At 38.6% G+C, this 15,895-nt stretch overlaps 1 protein-coding gene across 3 annotated transcripts in view; it reads right to left on the bottom strand.

Annotated features, from left to right (window-relative positions):
- Positions 1-15,895, bottom strand: part of SIK2 (salt inducible kinase 2) — a 137,995-nt gene that overhangs the window by 47,182 nt on the left and 74,918 nt on the right. For all 3 annotated transcript variants that reach the window (XM_010382332.2, XM_030917231.1, XM_010382331.2), the window contains exon 4: positions 3,034-3,195. In XM_010382332.2, the coding sequence (XP_010380634.1) occupies positions 3,034-3,195 (162 nt within the window). The remainder of the gene's footprint in view (positions 1-3,033; positions 3,196-15,895) is intronic.

Consider the following 15,895-nt stretch of genomic DNA (forward strand, 5'->3'; position numbering starts at 1 on the left):
GGAGGGAGAGCCTTAGGATAAATACTTAATACATGCAGGGCTTAAAACCTAGATAACAGGTTGATAGGTGCAGCAAATCACCATGGCACATGTATACCTATGTAACAAATCTGCACGTTCAGCACACGTATCCCAGAACTTCAAGTAAAAAAAAAAAGGTTCCCCTGGAAAAACAAAACAAAACAAAAAAACTCCTAGAACTCCTTTGAGCTATTGTTTTGGCAAATATTTTGTTTTGATAATAAGGGAATGTAAAGGTGAAACAGGAGTTTCCCCCTTCTTTCTACAGAGCAAAAGACTTAAGAAAAGAAAAAAAAAAAGAAAGACTTTCTCAGAAAAAGACAATTTTAGGGCAGCCGGTGCTTTCAAGGAGCATTAACCAAAATATCCCAGTGAAGTTCATTACAGAAGGTTGGCAAACAAGAGTGAAATAAATGACACCAAATGGAAGGTCCAAAAGCAGAGGAAGGGGAAAAAACAAATGGAAGTGAACACACATAAACTATGAAAGCATTCTAATTTTGTGCATCATATTTTCACAACAAAAATGGCAAATCGATACAAATCTTTATATATATGTGTATACACACACACACACACACACACATACACACACACAAATGAATATAACAAATTAACTTAAAAACACTTTGTCTTATTCAGGTAATCCCATTAGAAAAAAAATCACAGACTACAGAATGGAAAATCCATTACATATCCTATAACATATGCAATATTGACATTTAAAATGAGTAAAAATTATTTGCCTTCCCCTAATTGCCTAAGACAAAAACTAATGGGAAACGGCACAGAAACAAATCAGTTCGATGTACAAACATGAGGGTTTTACCTTATATTTTATATCATAATACAGCAAACCGAGGAAGCTACTTTGTCCCTAAACTTACTGAGTTCAATGAGTATCCAACCTAACAGGTCAATTAATAATTTCTTGGTCAGCCCCTGTCATCTGGATGTTTCCCTGCTCTTCTTTAACAATCTTAGGACAAAACACCACCACGTGCACTTTGCTAAGGTTTTAACCTCTCTTCTTCAAAACCCAAGTCAAACAAAATCTCCCTTACATACCTTCAACCTCTACCGCTGCTGCTGTAGTTCAGACTCACGTTTTCTTGAATGGACTATTGCACTAGATTCCTTATTAGTCTTCCTGTCTTCCACCTCACCCACATCTCTTAGCTATCTTTTTTTTTTTTTGAGACGGAGTCTCACTCTGTCGCCCAGGCTGGAGTGCAGTGGTGCGATTTCGGCTCACTGCAAGCTCTGGCTCCCGGGTTCACGCCATTCTCCTGCCTCAGCCTCCTGCGTAGCTGGGACTCACAGGCACCCACCACCGTACCTGGCTAATATTTTTGTGTTTTTAGTAGAGACGGGGTTTCGCTGTACTAGCCAGGATGGTCTTGATCTCCTGACCTTGTGATCCACCCGCCGCGGCCTCCCAAACTGCTGGGATTACAGGCGTGAGCCACCACGCCCGGCCACCTCCCACCTATCTTAACTCTGCTGCCAGAGACATATTTCTGACATGCAAATCTAATCATGTTATCCCAATTCCACTTTACCCCCATCCATGCCCTATAATTTTCAGTAGGCTAGATTCCCCATTACCTACAGAATAAACTCTCAAATCTTTGACATGGCATTCAAGATATTTCATACTCTGGTCTTTACCTATCTGCTCCCCCTGTATCAGTCCCGCATGCCTACAGATTTTACATGTTACCAATTTTGAATTTACAGTTCCCCACCATTCCAATCTCTGCCTGCCTGCCTGCAACATTCTGCTTCTGTTTATCTTCCTGACAAGCTTTTCTAACTTCTCTCTCAAGTCTAAGTTCAAATAATTCCTTCTCTGTGAAGCTTCCTTGACTCTACAGGTAGCCTGCTGTTCCCTCACCTATACTCCTACAGCAGTTTGTATATACTTTTTTTTTTTTTTTTTTTGAGACGGAGTCTGGCGCTCTGTCGCCCAGGCTGGAGTGCAGTGGCCGGATCTCAGCTCACTGCAAGCTCCGCCTCCTGGGTTTACGCCATTCTCCTGCCTCAGCCTCCCAAGTAGCTGGGACTACAGGCACCCGCCACCTCGCCCGGCTAGTTTTTTTGTATTTTTTAGTAGAGATGGGGTTTCACCATATTAGCCAGGATGGTCTCGATCTCCTGACCTCGTGATCCGCCCGTCTCAGCCTCCCAAAGTGCTGGGATTACAGGCTTGAGCCACCGCGCCCGGCCTGTATATACTTTTAAAATGGCAACTATCATACTGTATTTTTTCAGTTTTATTCAAGTGTAATTGACAAAAATTGTATATATTCAAGGTGTACAACATATTATTTTGATATATGGATATGTTGTGAAATGATTTCCACATATCATATTGTACTTAACATAGCACAGTACCTGATACATATTTATTGAGTGAATGAGAGTTTTGACTATGTAAATATAGAAACTGAGAATATAAAAGAAAACATTTGACAATTGTGAAAAGGCAAAGAGAAAAACAGGCAAACTAATCTCTACCCAACTTAGTTTTCATGTTATAAATCAAACCCCTGTTGTATCAGAGCAAGGCAAGGTGTTTTTCTGTCTCAAGTATTTCTCATTCTACTTCCATCACTTCCTTTGCCTTTTCTCTGCTTCTGGCTGTAGCCATCAGTCATAATTAGAGAGCAGGCCAGAGTACCAGCAACCAGCATTGCTCCTCCATCCCTGTCCTCTCTCTAATCACTCTGACATTCAGACAAATGTGCCTCTTCCAGTAGAGCCCCCCTACCAATGGAATCTGGACACATCAGACACCAGATGTAGCTCTGACCTGTGTATATTAATAATGAACTCATTCCCTTACTTTTAATTACACACAGAACTAAGGAAATGAATAAAATGGACTTTGAGAAAGCTTGATGTCATCAGGTAGAAATGCTGCTGAATCTGCGCCTGCAGGTCTGTTTCCACACACTGAGTGCAGTGGCTCACATCAGATCATGTTAGAGCCAGTTGTCTCCCAGTTACCTGCTATTTTGATATTCATGTTGTTATCCAGCAGGAGATTTTCAGCTTTGAGGTCACGGTGCACAATCTTCCGACCATGACAATAATCAACAGCAGATAGGATTTGCCAGAATTTTCGCCTGGCTTCAGACTCATTTAACCGGCCATGATTAGCAAGATAGTCTGTAAATGAAAAGAGGATTAAGAATTAGTCACCAAAATAAAATAACTCCACTATTAGTAGTCAGGAAATTTTTTTCCTCAAAACATTTTTTTTTTTTTTTGGCCAGGTGCAGTGGCTCACGCCTGTAATCCCAGCACTTTGGGTGGCCGAGGCGGGCAGATCACAAGGTCAGGAGATCAAGACCATCCTGGCTAACACGGTGAAACCTACTCTACTAAAAATACAAAAAATTAGCCCGGCGTGGTGGCAGGTGCCTGTAGTCCCAGCTACGTAGGAGGCTAAGGCAGGAGAATGGCGTGAACCCAGGAGGCGGAGCTTGCAGTGAGCTGAGATCGCGCCACTGCACTCCAGCCTGGGTGAAAGAACGAGACTCTGTCTCAAAAAACAAACAAACAAACAAGTTTTTTTTTTTTTTTAAAAAAAAACAATAATTAGTGATAAAGTAATATGGTGTTTTCCAAGTTTCTTGTCTTTGAAGAAGTATTTCTTTTTCTTTTTTTTTTGGGATGGAGTCTCGCTCTGTTTCCCAGGCTGGAGTGCAGTGGCGCGATCTGAGCTCACTGCAACCTCCTCCTCCCAGGTTCAAACGATTCTTCTGCCTCAGCCTCCCGAGTAGCTGGGATTACAGGCACCTGCCACCATGCCCAGGTAATTTTTGTATTTTTAGTATAGATGGGGTTTCCCCATGTTGGCCAGGCTGGTCTCGAACTCCCGACCTCATGATCCTCCTGCTTCAGCCTCCCAAAGTGCTGGGACTACAGGTGTAAGCCACGGTGCCCGGCCTGGAGAAGTATTTCTAATCATATTTCACTGGAGTCCAAACAAATGGTGACAGCCCAAGACCAGTCAGCAGCAAGCAGCATAATATTCACAGATTCACAGTACAATTCAACATGATTTTTTTAAGGTCTAGGTACTCTATTTGTTGAAAAGCTTATTATTTCACACTTTAAAAAAATAAAAGTTATGTAAAACAGAGGAAATAAATGAAGTATCTGACATCTCGTCACACAGAAGACATCTTTTCTGAAACACTGTTTTCATGCAATTATTATACAAACCACCTGTAACATGAGATATGGTGATACCTGGAAGTAGCTTAAATAATTCACACCCAGTGCTGTTAGAAGGAATTCTCATATACCCAAGAACATGCAGACTTGTGCTCTAAACCAAACACTGTCATCATGACAACCATATTCTCTAAACTATAAGTCAAATACATTTTGCAAGATACACTATCTTTATGCAATGTTATAATCTTCATTAAAGCAGCTTACCTGAAAATTAATTCTACATAACTATGTACATCAATTCAATAAAACTAAACATTACCACTCATTAACATTTCACCCAAAGATCTGAAAGTCCTCTGAAATTATCTTTTGATCAACACAAATCTTGAAAGACTTTTAAATTTAACATAATTGTCCTAACTAGGGAACTGTATTAGTGACTCAGTATTCCCAGTCACCTGCACATATTTTCTGCTCTAGTGTTTACTAGCTTACAGGTTTTTAAATTCCCTGCCTTTGGCTCATGTCCTTCTCAATATTTACTATATATTTTTTTCTTTAGTTTTTTGAGACAGTCTTGTTTGTCACCTAGGCTGGAGTGCAGTGGTGCAATCTTGGCTCACTGCAACCTCTGTTCCCCAGGTTGATGCAATTCTCATGCCTCAGTCTCCCGAGTAACTAGGACTACAGGTCCATGCCACCATGCCTGGCTAATTTTTATATTTGTAGTAGAGACGGGGTTTCACCATGTTGCCCAGGCTGGTTTTGAACTCCTGACCTCGGGTGATCTGCCCACCTTGGCCTCCCAAAGTGCTGAGATTATAGATGTGAGCCACCATGCCTGGCCTACTTGCTATAAAATTTACTAACATTTACACAATACTTTATACTTTACAAAGCATGTTCATATCAGTGTCTCATTTCATCTTTCTAAAACCTTCTATGATAACTATTACTCAATTTCCATTTTATAGATGAGAAAGCTGACAATCAGAGGGATTAAGTAATCTGGCTGAATTTGTACAACTGGTGACTGAACAGTCAATCTGGGGCTGTAATATTTGACTTAATTTTTTATTATATTAAGCATCTTTACTAGACTCCTGTTGAAATCCTAACCATCCTTTTATTTTTTATTTTTTAGTCAGGGTCTCATTCTGTTATTGCCCAGGGTGGAGTATGGTGTGCACTTATAGCTCACCTCAACCTGAACCTCCTGGGCTCAATCAATCCTTCTACCTCAGCCTCCCGAGTAGCTGGGACTACAGATGCATGCACATCTGGCTAATTATTAATGTTTTATTTTTTGTAGAGATGGGGTCTCACTGTGTTGTTCAGGCTGTTCTCAAACTCCTGGACTCAAGCAATCCTCCTGCCTTGGCCTCCCAAAGTGCTGGGATTATAGGTGTGAGCCATCACACCAGACCCTAACCATCCTTTCGAAACTCTAATTAAATGACATCTTGCCCTTAAATAGTCCCTTATCACTTCAAACAGAAATAACCTGTTCTCTCAACACCTTGTCATTTATCATACACTGCCTCACACTGTATGTAATAATCCGCATATGTATAATAAATATCCCAAGGTACACACACATGTGTACACACACAGCCCTAACTTTAAAAGAGGGGTCCTTAACCCCTGGGTCACAGACCAGCACTGGTCCATGGCCTGTTAGGAACCCGGCCCCCTGCCATAGGAATGCGAACCCTATTGTGAACTGCACATGTGAGGGATCTAGGTTGTGCCCTCCTTTTGAGAATCTAATGCCTGATGATCTGAGGTAGAACAGTTTCATCCCCAAATCATCCTCCCCATCCTGGGTCTGTGGAAAAATTGTCCTCTACTTATTTGGTCCCTGGTGTCATTTAAAAGGTTGGGGACTACTGCTTTAACACATAGTGTTTTGAAGTATTAAAGACAATGTCATTTAAGCCTCCTGAAGACAGGAATTGTATTATTCTCTTTTGTACTCTGCAATGCTTAGCACTAAGCACAGAGCATCCTATGTATAATTCTGAGTACTTAGCTGATTAGCCATATTCTAAATATTACAGGCTTTAAATTTAAGTGGACATTTTATCTATTCTTTTTTATGGGTTAGCATCAGAAACTGAGATGGTCAGCTCATTACATCTTCCCCTTGCCTTTGCAGAACCTGCATAGTAGCCATTTATAATTCTAAAGGAGAACAGATCACTTAAGAACAAGTATGCATAATTTTTAGTCAAAATGTCCAAACTGCCAACAGAGACAGATTATGTTTAAGAACTGGCAAGTAGACAATGTGCCTTCTCTGCATAAGAGCAAACCAGAGGCTCACTTCTACACTGGATGAGCTGGGAAGTCCCTTATAAATATGGACCTTTGGGCAAATATAACCTACGGAAGGGAATGCAATATGCTTTCTGTAAGAAATAACTTTTGAGTAGTTAATAATGTCTTTCCTAAGATTCCACACAAAATGCTATTTAAGCTGTACCTCTAAATGAGACCATTTTTTCATGGACAAATGATTGACTTGTACAGATAGACAACTTTTTTTTTTCCTGATGAAAATGCTGAGTCAATGGAGGTTAGTGGGAAAGATTTTTGAGATTTTGGCAACACAGAGAAATCTGACAGATTTAATGTGAACAAGTGCAAGTTTACATATATAGAAAGACACCCCAAACTACTAATTACCATATGAGTCCCCGGAAGCACAATGGAATCTATAGTTATTGTTTTTCGAAGCTATCAGTCCAAACTGGGAGAACTACAGGCAAGGGGAAAGAAAAACTTTGAAACGTGGTATCAGGAAGGGCAGTGTCTGAAAAACAAAGGCATGGTATATCTGTACCTAAAGTTACCATGTAAAGCCAGAATCATCACATATCAGTAAATGTATAACACACAGTGTGAGAAAAATGATCTAAATTCCAGAGACAAACTATTTAGAGAAGTGGCACTTTCACTTTTCAGGTAAAAATCTCGGCAGGCATTCCAGGGTATCTATTATCTTCCCCATTCTTTATTATTTCTGCAGTGTAGGTATCCCTGGAAACTGGAACATGTGCTGAGAAATCACTAATAGAAGTAAGTGAGCCAGAAACCTGTGGCTGCAAATAAAATTTGTTTAGGCATATATCACCCCCTTCGAGGAACATAATCCAAGCTCAAGTTAATGCACACAGTCTTGAAGTTAACATACAAAAAGCACACTCATGTTTCACATTAAAAACCTCATTTATGGCCTGGTACGGTGGCTCACACCTGTAATCCCAGGACTTTGGGAGGCCGAGGTGGGCAGATCACCTGAGGTCAGGAGTTCGAAACCAGCCTGGCCAACATGGCAAAACTCTGTCTCTACTAAATACACAAAAATTAGTCAGGCATGGTGGCAGGCAATTGTAACCCCAGTTACTCGGGAGGCTGAGGCAGGAGAATCACTTGAATCCAGGAGGTTGCAGTGAGCTGAGATTGAGCCACTAAATTCCAGCCTGGGCAACAGATCAAGACTCTGTCTCAAAATAAATAAATAAATAAATAAAAATAAAAATAAAAACCTTGTAATTATAGAACAAACTTATGAATTTAATAGCAACTGTCTATACTAATTGTTTATGTGTTTATTCTTGAGAGCTTGTTTGGAGGTTCTGGCAGGGTAGTGCAGCTACTAACATACCCTTGACCAAAGACCAGTCCTCCTCTATTGGGGATGCTTGTCTTCTTCGACCAAGCCTGCAGCTTTGGGAGGGACGCACTGGAGGGGTGAGGGAGGAAGGGGAACACCGGTCTAGCCAGCCAGATCAGCTGAATCAACGCTGGCGATCAATGGGGTGACAGATGTTACAGCCACATTGCTCTCATGTCTGCTTATGTGTGTATTTTTGATGAATATAATACAGTTTTTAGAAAATTCTTGTTCCCTATGTTTATGTTGGTTCTGATTGTTAAGTGAAATGTAATTTTATGTTTGTTAACTTTAACAATGAAAACTTTTAAGGTAATATCTTGTATAACCCCTCCAGTTTTGCTTTTCTGGTCATTATTTTTTATTGCCATTTTACAAAAATCATGGTCTGCAACGGACTGGCTAATTTAAACTCAATACTGACAGTTTGATAGTTTGAGAAATACTAGCACAGGCAAGGTAAACAGGCAATTACAATACACTGTGATGAAGGTTAGCACAGGTAGAAATGTTCTAATAAATACATTATGTTACAGATATCTTTTAAAATTTTCTATTATGAAAGTTTTGTACATATATAAAATTATATTAAATAGTATAATAAATCAACCAAATTTGAGTTATCAACATTTTGTCATACTTGCTTCATTTATCCGTTTTTTCCTCATGTAACATAAAGCAAATTTGGACATCAATTTGTTTCACCCTAAATACTTTTCTATGTATCTCTTCAAAAATGACATTTTCTTACATAAGTGCAATATCATTATCAAACCTAACATAATTAACAATTCCTTATTATCTTCTACTACCCAGTCTGAATTCAAATCTCCATAGTTGGCTTGTTTGAATCAGGATACAAAGCAAGATGAACATTTTATATTTGTTTGTTTTGTTTCTGGAGCCCTTTTACACTGCAACAGGGCTCTTACTCTCACCCTCCCCTTTTCCTGTGCCACTGATTTGAAGAAAATGGGTTGGTCATCCTACATTCTGGATTTGTCCTCTGCTTCCTCACATTACTGTTTAACTTATTCTTCCATCTCCTATAGTTTCTATAAAGGACTGAACAGATTCAGGCTTAATATCTTTTGGGAGTGACAAGAATACATCACAGGTGCATCTACTAGGAGGAATATAACATCTGGTTCTTCTTTTAGGAGTGCTAAGATTGGTCAGTAAGTACTGCGAGTGAGAGCCTGATCCTTCAAATAAAGATTCGTATCAATCTTTCTCCTAATATCATGGTTCTCAAACTCCAGTGATTGTCAGAACCCTCAGAGGGCTTGTTAACACACAGCTTACTGGGACTTACCCTTAGGGTTTCTGACATAGCCGGTTTTGGAAAGAGCCTGAGATTTCGTATTTTTTAAAGAAGTATCCAAGTGATGTTTAAGATGCAGGAACAGGGGCCAGACTTTGAGAACCACAGCATTAACAGTTTTAGTATTCATTAGTGGCTGTTGTAGGAATCAATGATTTCATTAGGGGTTGCAAAATTGTGATTTTTTAATTGATTCCTGCCACATTTATTAGGTGAAATTCTTCTGTAGAGAAGTATTTTTTCTTGTCAATTAGAGTTATTATTCTGAAAAACAACTACAATAGGTTGGAAGAATGAATGCTTAATTCTTCCTCTTTAAGTACCAATTTTCAAAGTAAGGAGTTGGCACGCTAGCCACTTCCAATGATGACCATTAAGATGTATGTGTTTATTTCCCAGCTTTCTTTTCTCTTTCTTTCATGATTCAAGCACCATAATAAATAACTACAAAGGAGTCTGAGACCAGCTTAGGCAACACAGTGAAATGTTATTTCTAAAAAATATAAACTATCACCTTCATGTGGCTAACCTTGATCTGCTTTATTCATAGCTGAATGATGTTGGTTCTTTTTCACACTCTTCTCATTTAGTGCCTGTCTCAGGGTGCCTTTCATCACTCAGGTCAAGAGATATCTTAACACTCTGGCCTTGGGCCTTCTGCTCACAGACCCTACTGAAAGTCTAATAAAAATGATACATACATACACATGCACATATACAATTTAGTATATAATTTCTTTTCTTATCTTTTTTTTTTTTTTTTGAGACAGAGTCTTGCTCTGTCACCCAGGCTGGGGTGCAGTGGTGTGATCTCGGCTCACTGCAAGCTCTGCCTCCCAGGTTCATGCCATTCTCCTGCCTCAGCCTCCCGAGTAGCTGGGACTACAAGCACCCGCCGCCACGCCCAGCTAATTTTTTGTATTTTTAGTGGAGACGGGGTTTCACCATGTTAGCCAGGATGGTCTCAATCTCCTGACCTCATGATCCGCCCGCCTCGGCCTCCCAAAGTGCTGGGATTACAGGTGTGAGCCACTGTGTCTGGTCCCCAATTTAGTATATAATTTCAAGGAGGTCTATAAAATCTTAGGTTTAATACCAGGTTAAGAAACTCTGCCCTGGGAGATTTCATTCATTCCTCAGAATTTTTATAAGAATAATCTCCAAATTTGCCAAAGATATTTTACATTTCAACAGTTACCTAATTATATATTTATACAGATTTTCTTTCTGCCACTGCAATGTTATCAAGACAGAGCTCATCTTTCTTTTTATAAACTTCATTACCTCCTTCTAAGTCACTATAACTATCATCTTACAGTCAGTCAACCTCAAAAATTCAAGAGTCATCTTCTATCAACCCTGAAGGCTGATGCCCCAACAAGCAGATTTCAAGTTATACAGATTAAAGTTATATATAGTATAATTAATCAATGCTTTCAGTCTGCACTTATAGATAAGTACATTTCATAGCATACTGCCTGACACATAATAAATGCTCAATAAATGTTAGTTGCTATCATCATCGTCATTGCTGCTTAGTGGTATCCCTTCTCTTCCCCCAGGGATAAGAGGCAGCCTTCCCAGCATCTTATTAAAGAAGTGGAGGAAACCCAGACAGCTGAGTTCCCTCAAGTCTCAGGGGTGTGAGAATCTCTGCATGACTATCTTTAAGCCTTATGTTCTTCAGTCAGAAATTACTAGCATTCCTCAAAGATGGAGCTGAATAAATAGCACAAAAGATTAATAATTTATGAAATTAAATATTTAATGTTATGTTAAAAGGATTTAATTTATAATTTTGGAGTAAAGTAAAAAGGTTGATGCCAATTTAATATTTTACGCTTAAAGAATCTTTTTTTTTTTTTAAAAAAATCCCAATTAAATCCTGGTAAGAGGTTCCTAACCCACAAATCTGCAGACTTCACAATTCTAGTTACTAAATTTGAAGAGAAATAGTGTTTTCAGGAATATGACCACTATGAACGCTGAAGCTCTAATAAGGTAATCAAAACTGGCTCATCTGCTCTCTTCAAAATATTTTGAAGAGCTATTATTTTCAATCCTCAAATCTAAATCTACACTCATCTTTTCCTCTAACAATTCTTTTTTCTAATCGGTACAAAAATGATACTATGAAAAAAAACCCTTCTTTTTTTTTTTGAGATGGAGTCTCACCCTGTCACCCAGGCTGTAGTGCAATGGTGCAATCTCGGCTCACTGCAACCTGCCTCCCAGGTTCAAATGATTCTCCTGCCTCAGCCTCCTGATTAGCTGGGATAACAGGGGCCTGCCACCATGTCCAGCTAATTTTTGTATTTTTAGTAGAGACAGGGTTTCACCATGTTGGCCAGGTTGGTCTCAAACTGCTGAGCTTATGATCCGCCCGCCTCGGCCTCCCAAAGTGTTGGGATTACAGGCGTGAGCCACAATACCAGGCCAAAAAACCCTTCTTATAGGTAGATCAAGACTTCAAGATTGACAGCTCAGCTTGTGCTGGTTCTTTCCAATCACTCTTGGAATATTACTAAAAAAGAAAGGCCCATTAGATGAAATAATCTGAACTGTTTTTAGCACGCTGATATATGTACCACCTGACATGTGAACACTAGTAGAAAACGGATTAGGGATTAGGTATCTGATTCTGTATTAATTAGGATAACATGGGTTACCCTAATTTTAAATATTAGGTTATAATACTATTTATAATATTAAACTTTTAACCTTGAGACATATTTATGAATATAAAACTACAGATTGTAAAACACTTTGCTTTTCTCTGTTTGTTTTTGTAAGCACATAATCATTTCAAATTGTGTGTTCAACAAAAATTAAGGAAATTGTTGCTTGTGGTATACGCTGGCAATTTAATTGTGCTTTCAGCAATTTCCCTACATTAGGCTGTTCGCATCTGTTAGATTCTGAATCAGTTCTTCAAGCTATGTGCAACTACAGAAGCAAACCATGGTCTTCTGAGAATTTTTAGTTACATAGTTGAAAGTTTTCAAGGTGATTTACAATTGACTTTCAAGACTATATGTTCAAGTTTCTGGCAATAATTAAAAGCAAATATAGTCAAACTTTTCTAAAATTATTTATAATCCCCACATAGAAGCTACTAGATTATAAAATATGATGACAGTAACAGATATCAAACAGATGACTTCAAACATTTTCCACATCTTTAATAAAACATGTAAGTAAAATACATTTCCAGATTTCTTTCTACTTAAGAAGATTTAAAAATATAGTAGAAATAAATTCTAGAGTCAGACAAGCCTGATTTTGAACCGAGGCTCTATTCTTCACTGCTGTGTCATGTTGGGCAAGTTATTCACGCCTTGGGTTACTCTGATTTCTCAGTAAAAAACTCCAAGTTTTGTTTTTGGTGGGAGAGTCATACCTTAAATTGCTCCGCACATCAACTGTCACTTGATGGCAAAGAACCCTTAAAGGGGGTTTTATTCCACATCTATCCTACTGGCTTCTGCCCCCACATAGCAATTCCTTTATCCTGTCATGTGAGAGTATCATGCTGTCTGCAGCATTAAATAAGAGCCTAGTACTTACAACATAAAATGTACATTAGTAAGAAATTTATAACTCTAATTTTGAAATATTTAATAGGGCAAATCAAGGCTGATAAACATGTACAGAAAACCATAATTTTTTTTGCCAGTTTCCATATATACGTACAGCTCTTAAAAAGCACCCTAAATACCTCAGTCAGTGAGAATAAAATCAATTACATAAGAGTGATGAGCACAGTAGCACAGGGCTCAGGGCCCTCAACTGTCCTGACTTTTTTTCAGGTCAATCTCAAAATACAGTGCTTTCTCCGTCATGGAATCAAATAAAGAAAGTTACACTACTTGAGTTTGAAGAATAAACTCCATTTGACAAATATTTGAGTGACTTATTTGTGTCTCTCATGATGCTTGGCACTTTGGCCTCATGAAACTTCTATTTGAGTGGAGAAAAAGACAATGAATAAGCAGACAAATAAACATTACAATTTCAGGGGGCAATAAATGCTAGAGGTACAGGGATGATCCACTGGAAAGTATCTGGGTGAGGCCACTGTAGACAGGGCAATCATGAAAGGCTTCTTTTTGAAGGTACTATTTCAACTGGGAAAAAAGCACCCTAAAAAAAGGTGCAGCACATTCACAAAACTGAAAGGAGCCCAATGAGGCTAACGCATAAAGATCAGGGAAGGAGTAAGGCGTACAATGAAACTGAAGAAGTGAAAGTCAAACTAAGCAAGGATTTCTAGGCCTAACATGGAGGTCTGTATCTTAAAATACTGATAGCCACTTAAGGGCTTTAAGTAGATGAGAGACCTGATCTAATTTACATTTTTAAAAAGCACTGAAAAATAACATGAAACTGTGAACTGTACAGTACCATTAAGCAAAAATTAAAACAAAAAATTTAAGCACCTCTATGAAAATGGTCCTAAATGCTAATGTGGGAACCATAAGGAAATAAAATTCAGTCCCCAGTGGAAACAAGTACATATAAGAAAAGAAGATTAAGTAATAAAAACTTTAGGCTGGGTGTCGTAGCTCAAGCCTGTAATCCCAGCACTTTGGGAGGCCAAGGTGGGCAGATCACCTGAGGTCAGGAGTTCGAGACTAGCCTGGCGAAACCCTGTCTCTACTAAAAATACCAAAAAAAAAAAAAAAAAAAAAAAAGAGAGAGAGAAGAAATTAGCCGGACATGGTGGCACACGCCTATAATCTCAGCTACTCAGGAGGTAGAAGTAGGAGAATCGCACGAACTCAGGAGGCAGAGGCTGCAGTGAGCTGAGACCACACTATTGCACTCCAGCCTGGGTGGCAGAGTAAGACTCCATCTCAAAAAAACCAAAAAACAAAAAACAACTTTAATCAGTACTTCAAGACAAAAATAGAATAGATGTCATGAGGCAATACTGGCTTACAGACAAGATGAGATACTGTCTCAAACATCAGAACTCTCTTAATATAATTCTAGAACAATAGCTGGGTTTTCTTACTGATTTCAATATATGTAGTAACATTTCATTAACTGTCCCAGAGCTGTTTTTTTAGGCAATAATTAAAAAAAAAAAAAATAACTGAATAGTCTGGGAAAGTGCCAGAGTCACATTTAATACTACCAGATTATGATGATGTCATCTGGATGGTATTAAACATTCCAGACAATTCCCCAAATAGGTACTTTCATCCTACTTATTTTTAATCATCTCTCCAGGACCTCAAAGTCTGCTGTGAATTATTTCTAAGTGATGACTATCACTGGACTGACAAATGAGTCACTCTAAGCTGAACTACTGATATTGTGTGCTACTCAATTTATAGTAGTGTTATAATAATATTTATAAATGCAATCTGGTCACACTTCTAACACATTCTTTACACAGATAAATACATCCAGATAGCTATTTTGATACGCAATTATTTCTTAATAAGGAAAGAAATGTAGTCTAAAGAACAGACTATGATTTACCAAAACATTCAATTTTTAGGAATTAGGATTCAAATGTCAACCTTAGAGAATAAGATACTGATGAAGGAAGCAGATTTGTGAATTTTAACATTTTGGTTTCTGTATAGAAGTACTCTAAAGATATCTAAATTTTTAGCAAATATTTGAGATCTAAGATATCATCATTCATTCATAAATCAAAGGACAAATATATCTCTTTTACTTCTTTCCTTGAGTTCTTCAGATGAAAGAATAAAAAACAATGAAGCCAAACTGGATGGTTCATTCGGAAATGTGCTCAACATCACTAATCCTTAGAGAAATGCAAATCAAAACCACAATGACAGACCCATCTCACAACAGTCAGAGTGGTTGTTATTAGAAAGTCCATAAAGAGATGCTGGCAAGGTTGTGGAGAAATGGAAATGCTTATATACTGCTGGTGGGAATTAAAACTAGTTCAGCTGCGGTGGGAAGCAGTTTGGAGATTGGTAAAACAAAATACCAAAGGAGGTAAAACAGAATTACTGTTCAGCCCAGCAATCCCATGACTGGGTATATACTCAAAGGAACGTAAATCATTCTACCAGAAAGACATATGCATGTGTATGTTCATTACACACTAATCACAATAGCAGAAGCGTGGAATCAACCTAGACGCCCATCAGTGGTGGTCTAGATAAAGAGAGCATCATACACATACACGATGGAATACTACACAGCCATAAGAGGAGGAAATACTGTCCTTTGCAGCAACATGGATGCAGCTGGAAGCCATTATCCTAAGTGAATTAAAGCAGAAACAGAAAACCAAAAACTGCATGTTCTCACTTTTAAGTAGGAGGTAAACATTGAGTACACAGGGACACAAAGAAGGGAAGAAAGACAGCGGGGCCTACTTGAGGGTGGAGGGTGGGACGAGGGTGAGGGTTGAAAGATGGCCTATCAGGTACATGCTTACTAGCTGACTGACAAAATAATTCACACACCAAACCCCAGCAACATACAATTTACCCATGTAACAAACCTGCACATGTACTCGCTTGAACCTAATATAAAAATTGGAAGAAAGAAAACAATTGGCACTGGGAACCCAAGAATATAGATTAAGCTGTGCTGAGCAGGAACAATTTTTCAATGAAGCGTTTTCAATACAGTTAGCTAACTAGTAAATCAAAGTTCTTGGGAAAACAAGTTCATGAAAAGTCAAT

Source organism: Rhinopithecus roxellana, chromosome 15 (genome assembly GCF_007565055.1).
Source record: "Rhinopithecus roxellana isolate Shanxi Qingling chromosome 15, ASM756505v1, whole genome shotgun sequence".
NCBI classification, from domain to species: Eukaryota; Metazoa; Chordata; class Mammalia; order Primates; family Cercopithecidae; genus Rhinopithecus; species Rhinopithecus roxellana.